A 22,476-nucleotide genomic window follows, 5' to 3' on the forward strand; every position below is an offset into this window, starting at 1 on the left:
TATCACCTAATTTAAAGATCTTTTAATGTCTAATTTTAGCTGTTTTCTAGACTTTCACATTTCTAGTCAGCATATTAATTTTCCTACTGAGCCCAGCCCAGTTACTTGGTTTGGTTTCTTTTTCTTGATACTTAAAAGTAGGAGTATAAATGAATGAGAAATGATACTTATTTAAAGCTAAAAAGCATTTTAGCCTGAGCTATAAATTTCTTTGTTTTGGTATTACTTTATTATGGGTAATAAGGAACATTTCCTAGGTATTATATGTTTTGAAAAACTTCGTGTGACTGAGGAACTATTTTCAGAGTTTATTTCCTATCAGTAGAAGGCAAAAGAAATTTCCATATATTTCCTAAGTACAAGAATCTTTTTTGTCTAACCCTAAGGTGAAAAAATTCATAGTATTTAATTGTATCTTTGTAATCACTGAGTATTTTTCTTAATGATAATCAAATTTTCTAGTACATTGTTTTAGGATATGTGCTGCTGAAGCGAGCACATCTAGTACATGTTTTAAATATGTTTTCTCTTCTTTTTTTCCTCTGATTATAAAAACTTAAGAGATGTATCCTTAAGTTGACTTTGTTTTTGAAGCTCAGCTTGAGAAATTGTTAGGTTTTTCATTATTACTTCAGTATTGTTTTTCATTTACTTTATTCATCATTTACTTTATTAAAAAATATTACTAAATGTTTGCTTTGTGTCCAGAGCTTTCTAATCAGTTTGCTGCATTTGGTTGCTTTCATGAAGTTCTGCTATAAATGTATTTTTAAAAATTATTTCACTAAAAGATCAGTTATTCTAGTGCCTGTTGCTAATTCTACTAAGCTTAAGCAATTAGTCTAGTTTAGCTTTTAGTCAAAATTCTTTTCAACTGTTGCTGAATAATATTGTTATTTAAGGGACAGCTTTTCAACTTGGTTTTTTGGGGGTTTGTTTGTTTGGTTTTTTGAGACAGAGCCTCACTGTATAATTGAGACTGACCTGGAACTCACTATGTAGCCCAGGCTGGTTTTGAACTCACAGCAGTCCTCCTGCCTCAGCCTCCCAAGTGCTGGGATTATAGGCGTGTACCACCACACCCAGCTTTTTGACAACTTGGTTTTTAAGTAAAGGTGTACAAATGTACATTTTGTCTAATTCTGCATAGTCAGTTATTTGCATTAATATTTAGCTTTTTTACCTTTTTAGTCACTATTGTAGCATGAATAGATTCTAAAATTTATTTTAGAAATATAAAATGTTTATTGTAGTTTTTCTATCAGTGGTTTTAGTGGCCTAGCACTTAAACTTTTCATTATATTATTTTAGAACTAATATTTTCTTAGCATTATCAGCTTCTAGATTGCTCTTGAAAGTAGGGTAGCACATTTCCCATTGTAATAATACATAGGTGCCCACCTAAAACCAAGGCCTGTGGAGGAGCAATGTAACGTCTGTAATTCCTTATGAGCCAACATGTTTTTTCCCCCCGTCATTGTTTTATATACAGATTGAGGATGATTAGTCATAGATGTTGTTGAATATTGTTTTCAAGATTTCCCTTAGAGCCAGGGATTTAGCTCAGTGATTCTGCCACCTACCTTACAAGCTTCAAGTTCCTGAGTTTGATCCCCAGTACCAAAAAAAAAAAGGATTTCCCTTACTGTGAAAATTTGAGGTGAAAAAGTTGTTTTTTTAATTTTTTATTCATCTTTACAAAGTATAACAAATTTCCAAAGCAGACTTTTTATAGAGATTCATTGCCTGAATGCAATTAACTAAAAAATACAAACAAATCTAATACTTTTGTTGTGAATCCTAAAGAGAATATTCTGTTCTACCTTGATTTAATTTTTATATTTCTGTAGTTTTCACCATCATTGATTATTGCTGCATGTTAATATCATGATAATGTACATTAACATTTCATTTGATTCATAGAATTTTAATATATGAAGCAAAAAACAAAAAAGATTTTTCTCTATACATGGAATGCTCTCCCTTGTTAGAAAATGAGTATTAAGACAGTAACAGTGTGAAGGATTAGGTCTTATTTTCATTATAGATGTTGCTACTCTAGTTGAAATATGATGGTGCTAAGTACATAGGAATTGATCATGCACAGATTTTTATGTTCATAAAATGCCATGGAGCTCTTTGGCCTTCTAAGAAAGTTTTAATACCGGGGGTAAATAATAGATTTTGACTAAATATCAGTGCATCTCTAACCTAGGCCATTTAAACTGTCCATTCAAAGAGAAAATGAAGAGTGCGAGGTATAAATTAACATTTGTAAAATGAGCAATCCTGGTTTTTTTTTAGCTACAAGCAAAATCTAATCAGTGCTGAATTGCTTATGTTTAGCTTGCTGATAAAACAGTTAAATACTATTTGAAAAACTAGCATTGCTAGAAATCGCCAGTCTTTCTGATATGCATATATGTCATGTTAACACAGTTTGTACATTGTAAAAAAGTCTGTGTAATTTTACAGTCTAGAAACTAAATCATAATAATTGCCCAGTGTAATGGTTTTTCTTTTAGAAGCCAGTATATAATTTTGTAAAATAAGCACTGTTTACATTTTTAAGTCCATATTTGTAAGTTTGCTTTACAAAAATTTAGGCTTACACTTAAACTTCCAGTAGACATGGCCTTTATTTCAGTAATGTAAGCAGAGACTAGATTTTTTTTTTTTCTTAATAGGTGATTACACAACTGCTATCAGTAGTTCTTTGGGGGAGAAAAAAGAGAGAGAGGTTAGTTTTAACCATAAAAACCAATTTCTTTTTGAGCTTAAACCATGGAGTCTTTAAAACCAGAATAGATATGTCTGTAGAAGTTTCATATATAGCAGTATTCATTTAAAAATAATTGATCTGTAGTAGTTAATTTAACCTGAGGTGAATATGGAAAAAAATTACCTACTAGATTAATATAAAATCCTTATGTTATCACTGGATTGAGAACAGTATAGTGGGCCTGTTACAAATAATAAAAATCTTATGTTGCTTTGAATTTTTTGTTTTTGCTATTTTATATTACTCTCATACATGTGAATCAGTCACATATCTTTGGAACTTTTGCAAAAGGAAAATGTGATAGAACCACATTTAATAGTCAAACCCAGAAAGGACTTTTGAATTCTGTATTTTAAACTTTTAGTATAAATGGATTATTTTGAATCTTCATTATCCTCAATACTAATATATCTTGATTTGCTCTTTCTCTCCCTCTCTCTTCTTTTTGAAATTTCTGTATGTCATTGAAGTGTATAATTTGGAAATTAAAAGGCTAATCTCTTATATGCACATATGCATGTTTTGTGTAGAGAAGGCTTTTAAAAACAGTTGATTATAAAAACCTGTAAGTAATCTAGTTTTGTATAATTTTATAAACTAGACACGAGGTTTAGACTTCTTTTTTTGATCAACAAATAAATAATGAAGAGTCAGAAACTGAAAAAGAAGGCTACCTGTACACTTATGTGTATAGGGCCTTGAGTAGGGGGTGCTAGAGATTGAACCCAAAGCCTTTAGCTACAGCCCAGATGCTTTTTAAAAACTTTTTGTAATTTTTTTGATATGTGTCTTACTAAGTTGCCCAGGGGCTAGGACTTGTAATCCTCCTGGCTCAGCCTCCCAGAGTGCTAGCATTACCGGTATGCACCCCTATGCCCAGGTATGGGTATAGTTTATGGTTTTAACACTGACTACCTCTTAGCACCTGTGTTTAAATGTGTCCTGTTTAATGTCATAGCGCTAAAACTTTTCAAGTCAGATTTGCCACCACTTGGCTGTTACATTATTCCTCACCTTTCATTTTGATACCTGTCTTTGCAGATACAGGTGTCCCGTTAAGTCAGAGGCAATTTTCTTCAGTTTTTAAAATGCTCACAGGGTTTTAGCCAGCTTGGATAAGGATTTTTCATCAAAATTTAGATTTGCCTATTTTCAGTGTTTCAGTTTAATACAACTCTTTAGTTGTAGATGGGGTTTTTTATGCAGTAAGTAGCAATATCTTATCTTTATACCATAAGTAATATACATATAATGAGTACATACTATAGTAGAAACTGTATTTTAAATCGTGTTTTGTTTTGATTTAGTTTCTTAAATCCTATTTACCAATAAAGTTAATAATCTTTTAACATTGTCAGGCCTTAGGAATTAACATGTTATAATCTTAAGAAATTGATTTTTAGTAATCAGCATAATAACTTCAGTTGAGTTGTTGGAATTCTCAGCATACTTTTCTGGACCTAGCATCTAGTCTGTACCGATTTTGTAAACATAGAACTGAAAACTCAGGGGGAGAAAAGCTTCCTCAACTTGAGATCTTCTCTCCAGATCTCCATTCTTTGGAGTTTCCATGAGTGTGACGTGAAGAACTTGGAACCATTGAGATTCAAATGTAGGTAGGTAAGTGTTCACACCAGCGCATGCGTTGATTGCCTTATATCTCTTCGTATATGCATCTGTATTGCACCCCCTCAGTGCCTTTCTTCCTCTTCCTCCCCATAGATCATGCAGGGCCTGTGTCATTTTGGTATTATGTGACTTTGTAAATCTGTATTTTGGTCAGTATGTGTCTGTGATGTGTGTCAGGAGCAGTTTTTTAAAAGACTTCAGACATTTATGACATTGTGTTGTCTAATGACTGTCTTCCACACATAAGTGTTTGCTATATCTGGGCCTGGGGTGCACTTTTGTGAGTTGCTGTTTGTTGAGCTCTAATAAACATTCCCCTGGAGTTGCTGGTATTGAAGGATGCCAGGGTCTTAGTCTTGTAGTTTTTCATGTATCCTCTCCAGTGTATTTAGAGCATGTGAATTATTTCTAGCTCTAAGTATTTCTTCCTGTTGGTCTGTCATTTAAAAGTCATCTTCCTTATTTCATTCATGATGGTATGGATGTCAGTTATTATTCTTATAAAATCACTCACAGAAACATGATCAAACTAGTTATTTGCTTCTACTGTAAGAATTAATGCCAGTTTATTCCACACAAATGAGACCCATCCTTGAATTCAAAAAGTTTTTTTTAAAGCCACTTAATGGTAACAAACTGTACCATTGTAAATTGTAACTGAAATTGAGAAGCTGACTAAATCTTCTTGGCTCAAGTAGAGCTTCTGTTCATAGAAGCAAGATGAGAAGTTCAGGTGCTTTATTAAGGTAATTTCTCTCAAAATAGCTATACATCAAAATCTGGGGTTCTACCATGCTTTTAATTTTTATTTCTTTTTTTCCTATGATATGTGCCAATCATATCTTTGAATCCACAGAATATCTTTTCCAGGTTTTCTTCCCCTCCCTGCCATCTCTTATAAAAAATGAGGTAATCCTTTGAACAATAGTGTGTAAGGTTTGGGGTCTGTAGACCCTCCTACACACCTAAAAATTACTACTGAAGAGCTGCAGAACTTCTGTTTATGTTGTATATGGTTATATCTGGTAATATTTACTAAAAAATGAAATGAGAAGTTTTGAAAGTAATACATCTTTTAAGTTAACAATTATAAGTAATATTTTTAATAAAAATTTTTAAAATTGCTGTGAATATCATTTTTTGATGAAGTATACAGTAGCTAGCACAGTTTGGCAATAATTTGGCCTGAGTTCACACTAATGCGCTAGCAGTTGTACCTTTTTTTTAATATGCTATCCACAAGAATTTTGAGTTTATTATCTTCTGAAAGAGTTTCAGGGGTCTCACTTTAAGAAACATATTCTAAGATGCCTCTTTAGTCCATAAAAAGAAAAATTTATATCAGCATGTTTGGGTCCTCTGAACCTTCATTTTTTGGAGAGAATTTCTTGTGTAAAATATATGAACAAATTTAGTTTATTGTTTTCCTTGGTGTAAATATAAAAGAAAGCACCTAATTAGTCCAAAACAAGCTTATCTAACTAGATAACTAAGTACTTTTTCCTTGTGTGTGGTATGTGTGTTGTATGTTGAGTATATAATCAATTTGGCTCCCTGAATAGTTTTAAAATGCATTTTCATGAATATGATTGTCATAAATGTTGGCAATTTATACCATTTGCCTTTTGGCTGTGCTGCTTTTCCTCCTTATCTGCTGCAGTTTCAAACATTACTTGGTATAATTTGTATGCCAAAGACTTTGTTAAACATTACAGCATTTCTTAAAATTTTGCCCTTCTTTTCTCTGGAACCAAAATCTGTAACATTTTAAAAGCAGCCCAAGATAGTGGTAGAGATGCCAAATTAGGCAAACAGGAGGAGCATCTTCTTAAGTGGCACTCTCCTGTTACCTGCTTTGTAAAATGTATTCCCCTAATGTCCCTGGACTGTTGGAGTCTTATGAAGTTTATGCCAACAGTACTGAGGGGGTGTGTGATGCTTACATATATGCAGACAGAGCAGAGTTTGACTCACACTCAATGCATGCGCTAGTGCTCACGCTTACATACCTGACATTTCTCATGATTCAGCAGCTCGGCAGTTATTGATGAGCTAGTCAAAATGAGTACATAAAAATACTGCTAAAGAACAAGGATATGCAGAGGGGATCCGCTAATAAAGAATTCTATTTACTGGTAAGTAACCATAATGATTCCTAACTTGGAAAACTCCTTGGTGCATGGTCATTATAAGTATTATAATTTTAATGCAAGTGTTCTGTCCCTATGACATATAGGTATAACACTATCTCCTGTAACATAAATATTTTGCCTATAAGTATTGTGAGTCATTTGTTGATTTCTGTGTTGTATATTCAAGAAAAAAATTGCATTCTGTATAAAAACAAATTTGTTGGGTATATATTCTTTTTAACTCTAATTAGAACATTATAAATCTATTATAAAAATTGAAATTGCTTTATTAGACTATTTGAGCTCTAAATGTAACTTTCCCATTTTCTCAGGTTTATCTTGTATTCTTGTTTTGGTAATAGGACCCTTTCTAGTATAGATAGCCCCCAACAACCAAATCAGATAATTATCTGTAATTACCCACTTACCAGTTTCCAGGGACAATAAGCTTCTATCTCTTCTGGCTATCTCTTCATACCTCACTTTAAAAACCAGGAAGAATTAACAGCAAAGACCACCAGGGGTGTAATCAACTGCCATGTAAAACAGGTCAACTCTACCTTTGTGTTTTTTAGTGATAATCACCCACCTGCCTCCTTATCTAAGAATAAGAGATAAAGAGATTAGAAAGCAAACCTTTTAAAGGGATTTGTGCTGTGGAGGAAATGTGTTTTATAAGAAACAGAGTTCTATCTTTAGATTCGAAATAGGTAGTTTGAAAATGGCATATAATATTAAAGAGAAAAATAAAATTTGAAAGAACATTCTTATATTTTTGGATGGATCGGGATTGACAGTAATAGTGTTTTGTTTGACATATAAATGTTTACATGTCTTTCTTCTTAGTTTATTCTGAGACTAGACTTCCATGAAGAGCCATTGTGGAAACCCAAGGCATATTTAGTACCTTAAAACCAGTTGCTCAGAAAATGAAGGCAACAATGACAAGGTCATGCTGGCCTTGGTCTCTTATCGGAGCCTATCTCTTTTACTGTGATGATCTGTCTGGCACCTATAAATAAATAAAACTTTGAAGACAAAAAAAATTTTAAGTAACTAATTTTGTTCCTTGTTAAACTACATTTCCTTCCTGGCAGTCAGTGAACACTCTGCTTGTAAATACTCCCAGTCAATCATTTTATGTGTCATATACTGTTTATTTTTTATTATCAAGTGACTATATTTAAAAGATCTTAAGATTTTTATTCCCTTTCTTAGTTTTTACTTGCTTTTTTTCTTAACCTTTTCATGTTTTCTATGACTTCAAATAATTTAAATGTTACTTTTTTTAACCTTTTCATTTAAAAACGAATGACACTATTGATATCTTAAATCATTAAAAAACAATTAATGGTTAATATATTCTTTATTTTCATTTCTAAATTTTTTGGTCATTTGAAAGATTCAAATCTCTTCTGAACTAATGTGTTCTAAATGTTCAAGTCAATCATGAATGGACTTCATTTCCTTTTATTGTATTTAGATAGCACTGAGTTTATACTAGAGAAGAAAACAGGTGTTTTCCTACAGTATTATTTGATTTGTGAACACTCTTCTTCCTCTGTTTTTCTTTTCTTACAGACTCCCTTCAAGCTCAACTTATCAATATGGGTGTTATCCCTACCTTAGTGACGTTACTGGGCATCCACTGCCACAATTCAGCTCTCACAGAAATGTGTCTAGTTGCCTTTGGTAATTTAGCAGAACTTGGTAAGTCCTGATCCTGGACCACAAATGGTATTAACTTATTAATACACTTATAATTTATTTTACATGTTAACATGGAATCCACTTAGATTACATTACTTTACTATTTTAGACATTTTAGATACTTGCTTCAATGTTTAAAAAATAGATCCAATTAGATCTAACAATTGTATTTATAATTAGAATTACCTGCTTCTTTATTTTTAAGTATTAAGATTTAAAATTTAGCAGCTTTGGTTGTGTACTTCTGTGGTAGAGCTCTTGCCTAGAATCTGAGGCCTTGCATTTGATCTCTAGCACCCACCAATATTTTATTTTTAAATTTGCAATGTACATTAGGATTGAATATTTTAAATTTTCTCCATGTGACTTTAGTATTTCTTGTTGAGGGATGGTCTAAAAATTGAGTTGTATGTTCAGGCAAAAAGACAAATATTGAGAAATCCTTGAAAATTAGAAGAAGGAAATCAGACCATTGCTTTGAAATCAGACCAATTGCTAGAAGCATTCTTGCCTTCTTAGAGAACTCCACAGGCTCAGCACTCTATTTCTTTCTGTTATTTTTTGTTCATTGTTTTCTCCTTGTTCACCTCCATTTTCCCTTCATTGCCATGACCCAACAGAAAGTTAATTTGGTTTGAATTTACCTCACAGCCACGTCCATAATAAAGTACTCCATGTTTTGTCATATCTGATTATAACAATTGAAGTCTTATTAATATCTCCATTTTATAAATAAAATCAAGTCTACTGTTTCTTTTTCAGGTTCACATTCTTGCATACTATACCTTACATACTACACAGTATTTTACTTTTGACTTCAAGCTTAAAGAAATATGATTATTTGTCAGAGATATTTTTAAGTCATTTTTATTCAATGGATCTTGTCACAGTATTTCTGATTTTTTTTTTGTCTTCTGTCCTCTGCTTTTCATATTAGCCTGATTAACATGTCTCCCCATCATTCAAGTGAGACCAGGAGGAAAAAACATCCTTTAGTGTTTCACAACATTATTTTCCGTTATTGAAGTGAACTACAGGAGTGTGTATCCCGGATAGCTGATAGAAATAAAACAAATTGTGTTATACTCACATACTGATAGCAGCAGTCTTTTTTTAACCAGAAAGATAAAAGTGATTAGCTCAAATCCACCTTAACTTTCCTTCATTCCACCAAATTTAGACTGCATCAATTCTTAGAACTGCACTGTACACTGCAGTAGCCACAAACCACTGATGGCTATTGAGAATTGAAATACAGATAATCTTGAATTGAGGTGTCAATGCAAGTAAAAAAATACATAATGCATTTTGAAGACTTAGTAGGTGGTTTCATTTTTAAAAAATGAGTTACTTTTCTGTTGGACCCTGGTGTTCTTGGAAATAAATTCTACCACAAAGTTATCTTTTACCCTGTAATGGTCCCTCCCCCTTCAAAGTTTTAGGAGTGTAGGTGGAAGAAAGCAAAGGCTTTTACCTAATGGTAAAAAAAGTCAGTACCAAATAAGGAAATGATAATCTTTGGATAGGCTATGCTATATTAAAGTTTATTTTCTGAGAATCATTCTATTTCTTTTATGACTATATGTCTCAATCTTATAAATACTTCAGGTTCAGGAACTTTTCAGAACTCTGCCTAACCTCATGAGAAGAGAATTAAATTGTTGGTTCATTGCACTCCAATAAATTGTTTTCCTCCATTCCTCCAGTGAAAGCCAAGGCAAAAGGATTAGTGACTATTATATCTCTTTTGATGAAGTAAATGTATAAAGAGCTGTGGTGATGGAAGAGGGTAGTCATTGACAGAGGTTACTTATAAGAGCCTTGCAGTTTTCAGAAAGAGGTCCTAGATCTGTTTTAAACCTTACCTTTACAGCAACCCTATGGAGTAAATAAGACCTGATCTTACATTTAATCTAACCTGGTAATTTTTTTAGTAATGTGAATTTACATTTATATATTAGAGAAGCTTCTTTCTGGATGGAAATTTATGAAAGACAGTTAGTGCATTTAATTTATCTATATTATGCAGATGAATGCACATTTAAAGCCTCTAATCATTCAGTATCCAAATATTGATAGAGCTCTTGCTATGTTTATGACATTACAATGCAAATATAAAATATTAACATTTTTTCAAAAGTGCACCTCAGAAACCTATATTGTAAATTGCTTTATTAAAGTTATTGAGGCAATAACTTTCCAAAGATTTTGTATTGTGGCCTGCAGTTTAAAAACCACAGAAATACACCTGAGACTGAACAGTATGTATCTACATTCAGACCACAATATTCTATTTTTTAGCATAATGGTCACAATCATAAACTGATTTCATGACTTGGTGAATCACTATGTAGTATTTGAAAAATCTAGCCTTATAATATTCCTATAAGGTGAAATCATTTGAAAATCTGTTTTATAATCTTCTTAAAAGAGAACTTGAATTCTTACTTGAATTCTTTAATAGTTGAAATACTATCATTTCTCATTTTAGTATCTATAAGTATTTTTGCTATGTGTGTAATACACATAGCTTTTCAGTTATGGATTTTACTAAGCCATTTGGCTTATTCAGCATAAAGTAATTAGAGATTCAGATTTTTTGCTATGTTAATTCTCAGTAGTGATGTCTTAATATTAGAAATATCTTGTTGAAAGAATACATCCATTCTTACAGGCTAATGGTTTAAAGTCTGTGCTTTCTCAGCAGTGTTTTGATTGAGCCCTGGGGGCTTTAAAGATTACTGTACACTGGGATTGGAAGAGTAAAAGAAGTGTTTCAGTATTGAATCTCCAATCATTTTAGTCTTGGGGGGAAAAAAGAAAGGTGTGTTGAAAGCAAAAACAAAAACCTAGAAATAAAGCAGAAATATTTATATCATAGCTCTGTCAAAGGGTCATCTCAGTTTCTCATCCCTTTTTAGACAATATTTTTTTTCATTGAGTTTATTGGTACTTTTTAGGTGTACGGTACAGTCACACTCATCATTGGGATCTTGTACCTTTACATGATAGGTCTGGGTTGTCATTTTTCCCCTTGCCCCTGCCTTCCCTTTACCCCCTCCACCCTCTCTATTTACAAAAACTTTGTTTCCATTATTTTGTTTTCTCATATTTTTTCTTGTCCCTTATTTCCTTTCCCCTACACCTTTAGCCCTTTTCTTCCTATGTCACATTGTCAGTTATACCATTTGGATCTTCTTTACACTTTTAGTTTTTCACACCAGAGAAAGTATTCAGTATTTACACATGTGTTAGACGGTATTATTTTAGATAGCCATCTACCTCTTGTAAATTACTTTCCAGTTTATACATCTTTCATTTGTTCTACTGGGTAGTACTTGGCACATGATATTTATAAAATGAATGGTGAGGAGATCAGTACAGTGCAGCATTAGAAGCAGAGTGGAAAGTTATTACTGGATAAAAGATTAAGCACAACTAATTTGGGGACAGAAAACAGCATGCAGAACTCAGGGATGTTGCTCTATGGTAGCATGCCTGGCTAGCATGCCTGAAGACCTGGGTTCCATCTCCAGCACTGCAGAACACACACAGCATACAACACAGGATATCAGCATAGCATTGGCCTGCCAGACAGGTAAGAGCTAAGTAGAGAGTTGCGAGGACAGCTTTGCCTACTGTTCTGTTTTCCATGGTAAACTAGGAATATGCCTATATACATTTAAACTAGTTTTTGCCCACTTCTGTAACCGCTCCTCCTTTCCCACCAAACTGCTACAGGTTTCTGTTCCTTGTGATCTAGTATTCTGCTTTCTTACCTTATTGGTCCTGATTCTCACCCTTGGCAATCTCCATTTGCTCCTATAGACTCAGTTTGCTCCTATAGACTCAAACAGTGTCTCTGTATTGATATTTTCTTTTTTCTTTTTTCTCATTAAGTTTATTGGTACATTTAAAGCAAACAATGGTTACATTTATCATTGGGATCGGTATTTTCTTAAATCCCAAAATGGAAATGGCTTTAATATGACAGAATTCATGAGACTTAATAAGGCAGAGCTCCTTTGTTCTTTTCTTTTTGCCCTTCTGAAATATATTGCATTAAATTTTTTCTTCACTTTAAACTATTATATATTATTATTGATCAAAACCATACAAATTTCTGTTAATTAACATTTATAAGATTTTTTTTCTGGCACAAAGTAACACCCGTAATCAGGAATGCACAGGAGAGAAAGTAGAGGCAGTGTAAGTAAACAATATTAACAAGAAACTTGTTTGTAACAGTGAATGAGATTGGATAATAGTTGAAGACAGAAGTAAGGTAAGGAAGAACGTTTGGGTGGATTTGCAGTTAGAGATCAAATCCATAGCCTCATAATGCTGAACAAGCTCTGTACTGCAGAACTATCTTATCAGAACTTTGAAGTTTCATTGATGTGAGAATTAGCTCACATAAATGCAGCTTTTCTAGAGTATGGGAAAGAGTTTGGAAGTGCTGAAGAGGCAAGAGGGAATGGGACCCCCAGGGTCTTTGAAGATTGGCCTTTCAGTGAGTGGTCATGGATTGGTATATAGGTCAGTAGTACAGTGCTTGCCTTGCATGTGTGAAATGTTGGGTCTGATTCCCAGCACCACAAAATAGACACAAGAAATAGTCATGTCGAGAATAGTACAGAGGGCCGGGGATTTGGCTCAGTGACTCCATCGCCTGCCTCACAAGTGCAAGGTCCCAAATTCGATCCCTGGTACAAAAAAAAAAGCGGGGGGGGGAATAGTGCAGAAATGTAGTAATGCTAAAGAAAGAATGATGGCAGCCTTTTGCCATGTAAAATGCTATCTATTATAAATAATTTTTTCTTTGACTAAAAGCCTTGAAACTATGAATTTATGACTTAGGAACTTTACTGTTGCTATGTTACCTAAATGTTTATTATGCTAGTGAACAGTTTTTATAGTCTCAAATATAATTGGGTCAGAATGTTTTCTCTATATCCTTAGATGTTTTTCTTTTTTGTGAGCATTAAAAATCAATTTGATTGTTCCTGTATTTGAAGAGCATTTATATTTAGCAGTGGTACAGAATGAGCAAGTACTGTATTGCAAGTAGAAAACAAATTTCTGGGTTTCATTGTGTTTACTTATTCTAAATTTTCTCCCCTTTGGCTTGCAGAGTCAAGTAAAGAACAGTTTGCCAGTACAAATATTGCTGAAGAGCTGGTCAGACTCTTCAAGAAACAAGTGGAGCATGATAAGAGAGAGATGATTTTTGAAGTTCTGGCTCCTTTGGCAGAAAATGGTGAGAAAATAAATACATCTCTTTGATTTTTGATCATGTGGATTTATTCAGGTTTTTCTCTAATATTGTTTAATTGCCAATTCTTTACCTCAAAACCCTTCTTTGTGTTATTAATGATGTGCTAAGCATTATTTTGGTATCTCTAACTTCAACTCCATTATCTCCTCCACAGTTGTTACCCACATTGGTGAAAGGTATTTTGGAAGTTGCTTTGATTTTAAAATCTTAGCAGAGATACTTCCGTAGCTAACCCATTTTTGTTAATCCCAAAAAAGCAAGTGAGAGGCTAAATTCTACTTCTGTACTCCTGTAAGGAAAAGGGAGTCAAAGTTAGAATCCTGGGCCTACAAACATTGAGCATGTTGGTGAAGCCTTGTTTGGATTAAAAAAAAAAGGTTTAAGGGATGCATCACAGGAAGACAAAGTGAAACAGAGGGAACAGACCCCCCCCCCCTTTTAATTTTGGATTAAAAAAAAAAGGTTTAAGGGGGATGCATCACAGGAAGACAAAGTGAAACAGAGGGAACAAACCCCCCCCCCTTTTAAGTGGTTTTCCAGTAGAATGTCTAGCATATAGTCACAGAGGACGACCCACATGAGGGGACAAGACACTAGACGCAATGACCAGCACAAAGAACAAACAGCCTTAGACCTTCACATACAGTTACTTGACAGTGATTCAAAGCAGGTATGTTTATGATGTTTGAAGAGTTAAAAGTAAGCTTGAGGGCCAGGGATTTAGCGCAGTGGTTCTGCTGCCTGGCTTGCAAACTCAAGGGCCTGAGTTCAATCCCCAGTACCAAAAGAAAAAAAAAAAAAAGTAAGCTTGAAAATTTCAGAAGGAAACTAGAAACTATAAAATATTACATAACAGATTTGGAAAAGAAATGAAAATTCTTGAATTGAAAAATTTAGTCAGAATTAAATACCTAATGGATGGGTTTAACCACAGATTAGATATAGTTGAATCTGTATAACCTTTGAACTGAAACATAGATTGGAAGGAAATTCTGAATGATATGTAAAGAAAAAGAGTAAAGTATACATAAATGAAAACAAGGTGGAAACATGGTGGCACATGGCTTTAATCCCAGCACTGTCAGAGAATAAAGCAAGAGAATCACAGGTTCAAGCCTAGCCTGGGCAGCTTAGTGGCTTACAGAGACTCTGTCTCCAAAAAAAATTTTTTAAAGGACTGAGCATGTAGTTCAGTGTGCAGGCCTTAAATTCAGTCCTTGGGGGAGGAGGGGATAAAGTGAAAGGCTCTCTCTATATTTTTTGGAGTCACAAAATGTGACAATTAACTGCATGTGTCAACTTGATTAAGAATTTCCCCAGCTAAATTGGATCAGTGTATCTCTGGGTGTGGCTAAAGAGATTTACTGAAGACAGAAGACTCACCCTAGGGTAGCTTGTCACCTGAATGCTTCCTATAAAGAGGAAACAAAGAAGGAAGGCTCCCTTCTCTTTCTTCACCTTGGATGTCCCCTTCTGGCTTCCAGCCCAGACCCTACATCTTTCTGGTGCAGACCCTTCAGCCTCCTGAGCTGGTCCAGGAGAAAATAAGAATTAAAGGATCCCAAGACTCTTGCATTATCAGGAGGAGCTATTAGACTCTGATTATTTAATGATTTCAACTTTTAAGGTGACTGTAGTTTTTAAAAATAATATGTAACTATCAAACAGAAAGATTTATGGAATTTTTAAAAAGACAGAATCAATACAAACCCAGAGAAGAAAAGGGAACCAGAAACATGGAATAAAAATAGGATGTAAAAATATAGTAGATTTAAGATGCAGTATTTCAGTAATTGCACTAAATGTGTGCGGCCTAAATGTTTTCCTTGAAAGACTACTTGTCACGGGATCATGTCAAATTTGTTTATTTTATTTATTTATTTTTGAGACAGGGTCTCACTTTATAGTTCAGGCTAGCCCTGAAGTCATTATGTAGCTCAGCTGGCCTCGAACTCTCGGCAATCCTCCTGCCTCTGCCTCCTGAGTGCTGAGATTACAGGCGTGAGCCACCACACCTGGCCATGACAAATTTAAAAGCTTCTGCACAGACAAAAAAAAATCAGCCTACAGAATGGGAAAACAATTTTTGCCAGCTGTATCTCACACACAGAACTGATGCCTAAAAAGAGTAGACCCCACCAAAATAAAACGAACAGATACTTCACAGAAGTATTTCAAATGGCCAATAAACACATGAAGAAATGCTCAGCATTGCTGACCTTTAGAGAAATGCAAATTAAAATAGCACTAAGATTCTAAGCTTCCATCCAGAAAGAATGGCTGTCATCAGAAATTAATAACAAGTGCTGGCAAGGATGTGGGGAAAAGGATCCCTTTTATACTGTTGGTGGGAATGTAAAGTAGTAGTACAACCATTTTGGAAATCATTGTAGAGAGTCCTCAAAACACTGAAGCTAGAAATTCCATTTGACCCAGCTCTTCTCTTAGATATCTACCTGAAAGAGTTAAAAACATTACGTAACGATGAGCCATACACACCCATGTTGGTGTCAGTGCAGTTCATATTAGCTAAATCTTGGATGTGGCCTGTACATCCATCAATAGGTGAATGAGTAGAAAGAATGTAGTATTTATACACAATGAAGGGCTGCTGTGCCATAAGGAAAGATAAACTTGAGTCATTTGTAGAAAAGTGGATACAGGGCCAGGGATTTAGCTCAGTGGTGCCGCCGCCTGCCTTGCACAAGTTCCATCCCTGGTACAAAAAAACAGAAAAATGGATGCACCAAGAACATAATATTAAGTGAAATAAATCTGACATACAAGCTGAAATATCATTTCTTTTATATGAGAAGAGCAAGGTATAAATAAAGAGCAAAATAAAAGATCGTAGGAAGTAAGAAAGTAGATATTTCTCTAAGGTGAAGGGGATCAAGAGGAGGAGGAGAAAGAAAGAAAATGAAAAAAGGAGGTAAAGTTTGCTATATACCTTACCAATTCCCCACAATAATTGCATTCTTTTTTTTGGTACTGGGAATCAAACTTGGATCTTTGCATTTCTGAGGCAGGCACCGGAACCACTAGGCTAAATACCTGGTCCCTAAATATATTCTTTATAAACTACAAACATGTACTAATAAAATAGTCTATTATATCAGTTTTCTTAATTATGTTCCTCAAATTTTTTATATCATACTTTCTCCTGCTTGTTCTGTAAATTACTGAAAAACGTCCTAAAATATTCCATTATACATATAGATGTCGCTTTCTCTTCACAGTTCTGAAAACATTTAATTCTTACATTTTGGGGTAATGTGTAATTGTTTAACCCTCCAAGTGAACTGGACCTTTTATTACTATAGTCTTTTTTTTTGTTCCTTTTTCCTCCTCTACCTCCCACCTCCCTCTATTTCTTGTTCCCCTTCTAATAGACATATTTTAGAATCATTTATAAATACTTGTATTCATCATGAAATAATCTTCAAATTCCAAAGGATTTTAAGTTGTAGAGAGTGCTTCTTTGACCTAAGTCAATACCCTAGTAACTAATAGTAGATAGCTAGGAAATGTCTGCTTTAATATTAAAAAATTTGTTTCCCATACCTCAGAGATCAAAGAACAGCTATATTGAAAATTGGAGGAAATATTTATAATAATGAAAATGGAAATAAAATGTTTTTCAAATCATGTGTGATAGAGGTAAAGCTAAAGCTATACTGAGAGGGAATTTTGTGCTTTACATCAATATATTAGAAAAATAATATCACTGAAATCAGTGAGTTCACTATTCATTTCAGGAATTTAGAGGAAAAGAAACTCAATACATGGAAGGAGAGCTAGAATTATTGAAGTAAAAACGTGATAATAAACTATAAGCATTAAACTTTTGAAGTTTAGCATGAAAAGACTTAATTGGTAAATCCCTAAAGTAGGATCAGTCAGCAAAAAAGAGAGACAAAGCACAAATAACTGAAAATCAAGACTGCAGAAGGAGACCTTACTACAGATCTTACAAGTACTAAGATGTTAGGAACACCATGATCCGATACATTTAAAGTATGCATGACACAGGAAGTAATAAAAAAGTGAAATAATTATATTCTTCTGGAGAGGAGGAAAAGCAAATATACTTACTAGTTTGTCTAAAACTGTAGCACATTAATTCTAGGGCTATAGTTAAACTAATCATGCCAGAGACTGCATTTATTTTGAAAATGTAAAGCATGTGACCTCACATTTAAAAAATCCATTTGATATGATTGTCCTTTTATAATTTTTTATAATTCTTACTAAACCAGTACTAGGAGGGAATTTCTTCATTCTGAGAGGGGTATCTACTAGAAACCTATGGAAAATATCACATTCTGTGTTAAAATGAAAAGCATATCATTTGACATTAGAAATGTGGAGGTCTGTCCCTACTTCTCTTCAGTATTGTATTGTAGGAATCCAGTGAAGGAAGGGAGAGAAATAATACTGTCATTATTCATAGACTTTATGGTAATGTATGTTCAATTCCAAAGAATCTATTGGTCAGTTATTTTTAATTTTTTGACAGGCTTCTAGTCCAAATGGACAATAAATTCCTATAGTTCCATATACTGGCAAAAACGAAAATATTTTAAAATAGTTTATCATAGTATGAAAACTAAGAAAAACCTAAGAATGAACTAATAAAAGATTTGCCAGTTCTCTGACAGGAAACTAGAAAATCATTGAGAAAAATTAAGGACCTAATTAAATGGATTCATAGATTGGAAACCTCTGTTGTACGATATGTAGATCTCCTCCCACTGTTGATTTGTGGACTCAGTACATTTCTAATCAAAAATCCCAAGAGGCCAAGAATAGCCAATTGTCAGTCTTTCCATTGCTGTTTTGAGATACCTGAGAAAAGCAATTTAAAAGGAAAGCTCTATTTTTGCCTATGGTTTTAGCGGTTTCAGTCAGTGTTTGAATGATTCCATTGCTGTGAGCAAAACATTATGGTGGAAGGTTGCAGAGTGAAGCGCCTCGCCTCCTTGCAGCCAGAAGCAGAGAGTGAATTCAAGAGCGAGAGGAGGGGACTGGGGACAATATACAGTTGCCACAGTCATGCTGCCATGATCTAATTCCTTCAGCCACACTCTATTCCTGTTTCCATGGCCTCCTAATGCAGTCAAATTATGAAGTTAGAGCCCTCAGGATTCAGTTACTTCCATAGTCCATCAGCAACCAAACCTGTAGCATGTGTTTTGGTGCACATTTCAAATCCAGACTGTATCACCAAAATAAGGTTAAAAAGAATGTGGTAGCAGAGCTACCTGGGTAGTAATCACAAAATTTTATTCTAATGAAACTATTTAAAAAGACAGTTTCGTACCACTTCATGGATGGAGAAGATCACATAGCCCAGAAACACACATATTGGATTTTTACAATATCACTCCAAAACAGTCTTTTTAATAAACAATACTGGGATTATGAGAAAAACGTAATGGGAGACATTCTCACACACATTCACACACACACACACACTTCATACTATATTTAAAAAAATTTAACTCCAGATAAAATTTAATTCAGAAAAATCTATCAGATAAGAAAACATGGCCTTGAAGTATAGAAAGTTTTCTCAGACCACATAAAGCTCTAATTATAAAGGAAGGATTAATAACTTTGGTTACCTTAAGAGGAAAAACTTCCATTTTCAAAAGACATTAAAAGTGAAAATCCAGTAGGTGCAAGACTACACATATAATTGGGACAGGACTTATATGTATGATATATAAAGACTTCTACAAATTGTTAAGAAAAATAGAGAAAATAAACAAAACTGTACATACTGGACAAAAGACAAAATCCAAATGACTAACATACCATGAAAAATGCTCAATTTCATAATAGGTAAAACCACTGTAAAGTAGTACTGTATACCTACTGGAAAATCTTATAATACTAAGTATTGATGAGAGTGTGGAAACTCATTAAGTGCTGGTAGGAGTGTAAATTGGTGCAACTCAGAAAATAACATGTACTAAAGCTGGGATAGACATTGCTCTGATTCAGCAATTCCATTCTTAGGTGTACGCCCACAAACCTATGTGCGTACTCACCAGGAGCTATTGCAGATGTATTCAGGGCAGCATTATTTATGATTACAAAAAATTGGAACAAACTTGTAACTGTTAAAAGTAAAATGACCAGGGGCTAGGGATTTAGCTCAGTGGTTTCACCGCCTGATTTGCAAGCACAAGGACCCGAGTTTGATCGCTAGTACCAAAAAAAAAAAAAAAAAGTGATCAGTAAATCATGGTATATTCAGATGGTGGGGAAGTTGCAGTTATGGAAAGGAATGAAGACAGCTATAAACATTAGTGTGCATTACCATGTGGTTTTTTTGAGACAGAGTCTCACTGTGTAGTTCAGGCTAGTTTTAAACTCAACTATGTAGCCCTGGCTGGCCTCGAAATCACAGCCATCCATATGCCTCAGCCTCTTAAGTGCAGGAATTGCACCACCTTGCCCAGTTCTAGTGTATATGAATCTTAGAAACACAGTGTCTAAGGGAAGGCCGGGATTTCGCTCTGTGGTGCCACTGCCTGTGTCCCAAGCACAAGGTAAGGTCCCAAGTTTAATCCCCAGTACCAAAAAAAAAAATAGAAAACATAATGTCTAACGGAAAGAGCCAACATTGAAAAATATGTATTGTTGATTTCACAAATATAAATTTCAAAAAGTTTAAACTAATTTTTTAGGAATGATTTATTTTGGTGAAATGAAAGTGTAGAAATCATCACTGTAACAACCTGGATATTGACTGAGAAGAATGCAGGGAAGGGCTTATAGTTGGGAATGCACAGAGGGGCTTTCTGGGTTGTTGGCAGTGAATTTCTTGGGCTAGGTGATGACACATGGTAATTTGCTTCCTAATAATTGATTATGCTTACTATTTATATGGTGCACTTTTCTCCACATTGGGCGTTGTCCACCATTTGAAAAGGCTACTTAACATATAAACGTATATACACGTGTATATACATTCATACATATGTGTGCAAACAGATAGATAAATACAGATGTCCTTAGACAAAACATTGTTCATAAATGTGCTAAGTTGTCTGCCAGAATGCCTTGCTAATCCTAATTAAAACAATTTAAGTCTCCTAAATATAATTCTTCTAAATGTATTTTGAATTACAGTGAAACTGTAAAAAGACATCTCTGGTTTTAATCTTAACACATTCTACATTTTCTAAATGACTTAGGTCTTACTCTTAGGGGAAAATTTATTTTTCATCTTATTTGATGGTTCTGCAAAATGAAAATTTTATCATGAATCTTCATTCGGTTTTATGCCAGAGAATTACCTATACCCTCCTTGCAGACTTTCACAATGAATATTTGCATGTTTTTTATTTGTGTTCTCTACATCTTTACCTCTGTTTTATAATCATGTAGTGAATAGAATGATATCTTTAAAAACTTGTTTCTGTACTTTGTGTATCCATGGTTTTCTTGGTACACAAAGGAAGAGTGATTCTGACATACAGTCTAAATTGGGGTTTGTATAGGTCAAGGATTTTAGTATTTTCATGAGTGGTTTGATTTGGTTTGGTTTGGAGACAAGATCTCACTGTGCAGTCTAGGCTGGCGTCAGACTCACAGAGTAGCCCATGCTGGCCTCCAATTCATGATCCCCCTGCCCCAGCCTCTCCCAGGGGCTGGGTTTACAGGCATGCACCACCTTGCCTAGCTAATAGTTTTCAATTTCTATCATGCTTCTAGTTCTTGCTTCTGTAACCAAGGAAATGCCCTACTGTCCAAATAACATAGTGTAAGTATACCTTTACAAAAAAAGCATTCCAGGTTAAATATTTTGCGTATTTTGAAATAATATTCAAAAGAAAATTAGTAGTCATGGAAAATAGTAAAAGGCTAAATTTTTACATATTAAAATGGCCTTTAAAAAGAGGCTGGGGTTTATTTAGCTCAGTGGTTTTGCCACCTGCCTTGCACGTGCAAGGGCCCAAGTTTGATCCCTGGTACCAAAAAAAAAAATTACCTAAAAGAAAATCTTAACTATATATTTTTTAAAGTCTTTTTTTTTTCCCCCTCCTAAATGGCAGGCTAAAACTACTGTTGTTGTATATGTGTGCACATACAGTTTAGGGAAACCAATGACCAAACTAAAATACATCTGAAAAATTTAACTTTAAAAATACCCATGTTACAATTGTATTTCTAAGGTTAGTCAGTTGACATTTCTCTGAAGGAGTATCCAAAGCATTTAGAAAAGTCAGTTTAAGTTAAAAACCGAGTAATAAGTGGTGTCTGCTAACAGGAGACAGATAGGAATGCAAATATAAAACCTCCAGTGGAATAATTGCTATAGTGAAAATATATTGAGAGCATTAAAATTGATTTCACCGGGTATAGTGAATCCCAGTGCTCTGAGTGGCTGGGGCAGGAGAATTGCAAGTTTGAGCCCAATCTGGTCTTATTAGCAAGACCCTCTCTCAAAAAAAAAAAATCTAATATAAGTCTTGAGATGTAGCTCAGTGCAGAGGTCCTGGATTCAATCCCTAGTACCACCCCCCAAAAAGTTATTTAATGTGGGGGTTGAGTTTACTGTGGTCATTTTTTTTAAATATAACTGATGTATACATTTTTCCCTATTTTAAGTTACCCATCAACTTTAAAGTTTTTTTTCTTTTAACTGATAACGAAAATTTTAAAACATTCAGAAAAGAATTTAGTATAATGAACCACTCTGTAACCAAGATCCAACAAAGCTTTAAGTTAATGAAACCTCAAGCCCTTTTTAAAAACATGACTTCTAACGTTCAGAAGGTTATAGAAATTAGCATTTAGCTGAGTGGTAGTACACGCCTGTAATCCCAGCACTCCAGGAAGCTGTGACAGAAAAATCAAAAATGTGCTCTAGGCTGGACAGTTTAATTTAGCAATACAATATCTCAAAATAGAAAAAGTACTGGGGATAT

General features: G+C 34.2%; 1 protein-coding gene across 2 annotated transcripts in view; it reads left to right on the forward strand.

Moving 5' to 3' along the window:
• Positions 1–22,476, forward strand: part of Rap1gds1 (Rap1 GTPase-GDP dissociation stimulator 1) — a 114,633-nt gene that overhangs the window by 66,817 nt on the left and 25,340 nt on the right. For both annotated transcript variants that reach the window (XM_010641009.3, XM_010641007.3), the window contains exons 4-5: positions 8,125–8,253; positions 13,388–13,513. In XM_010641009.3, the coding sequence (XP_010639311.1) occupies positions 8,125–8,253; positions 13,388–13,513 (255 nt within the window). The remainder of the gene's footprint in view (positions 1–8,124; positions 8,254–13,387; positions 13,514–22,476) is intronic.

This window comes from Fukomys damarensis, unplaced genomic scaffold, assembly GCF_012274545.1.
Source record: "Fukomys damarensis isolate Sample0158 unplaced genomic scaffold, DMR_v1.0_HiC HiC_scaffold_32, whole genome shotgun sequence".
Taxonomy (NCBI): Eukaryota; Metazoa; Chordata; class Mammalia; order Rodentia; family Bathyergidae; genus Fukomys; species Fukomys damarensis.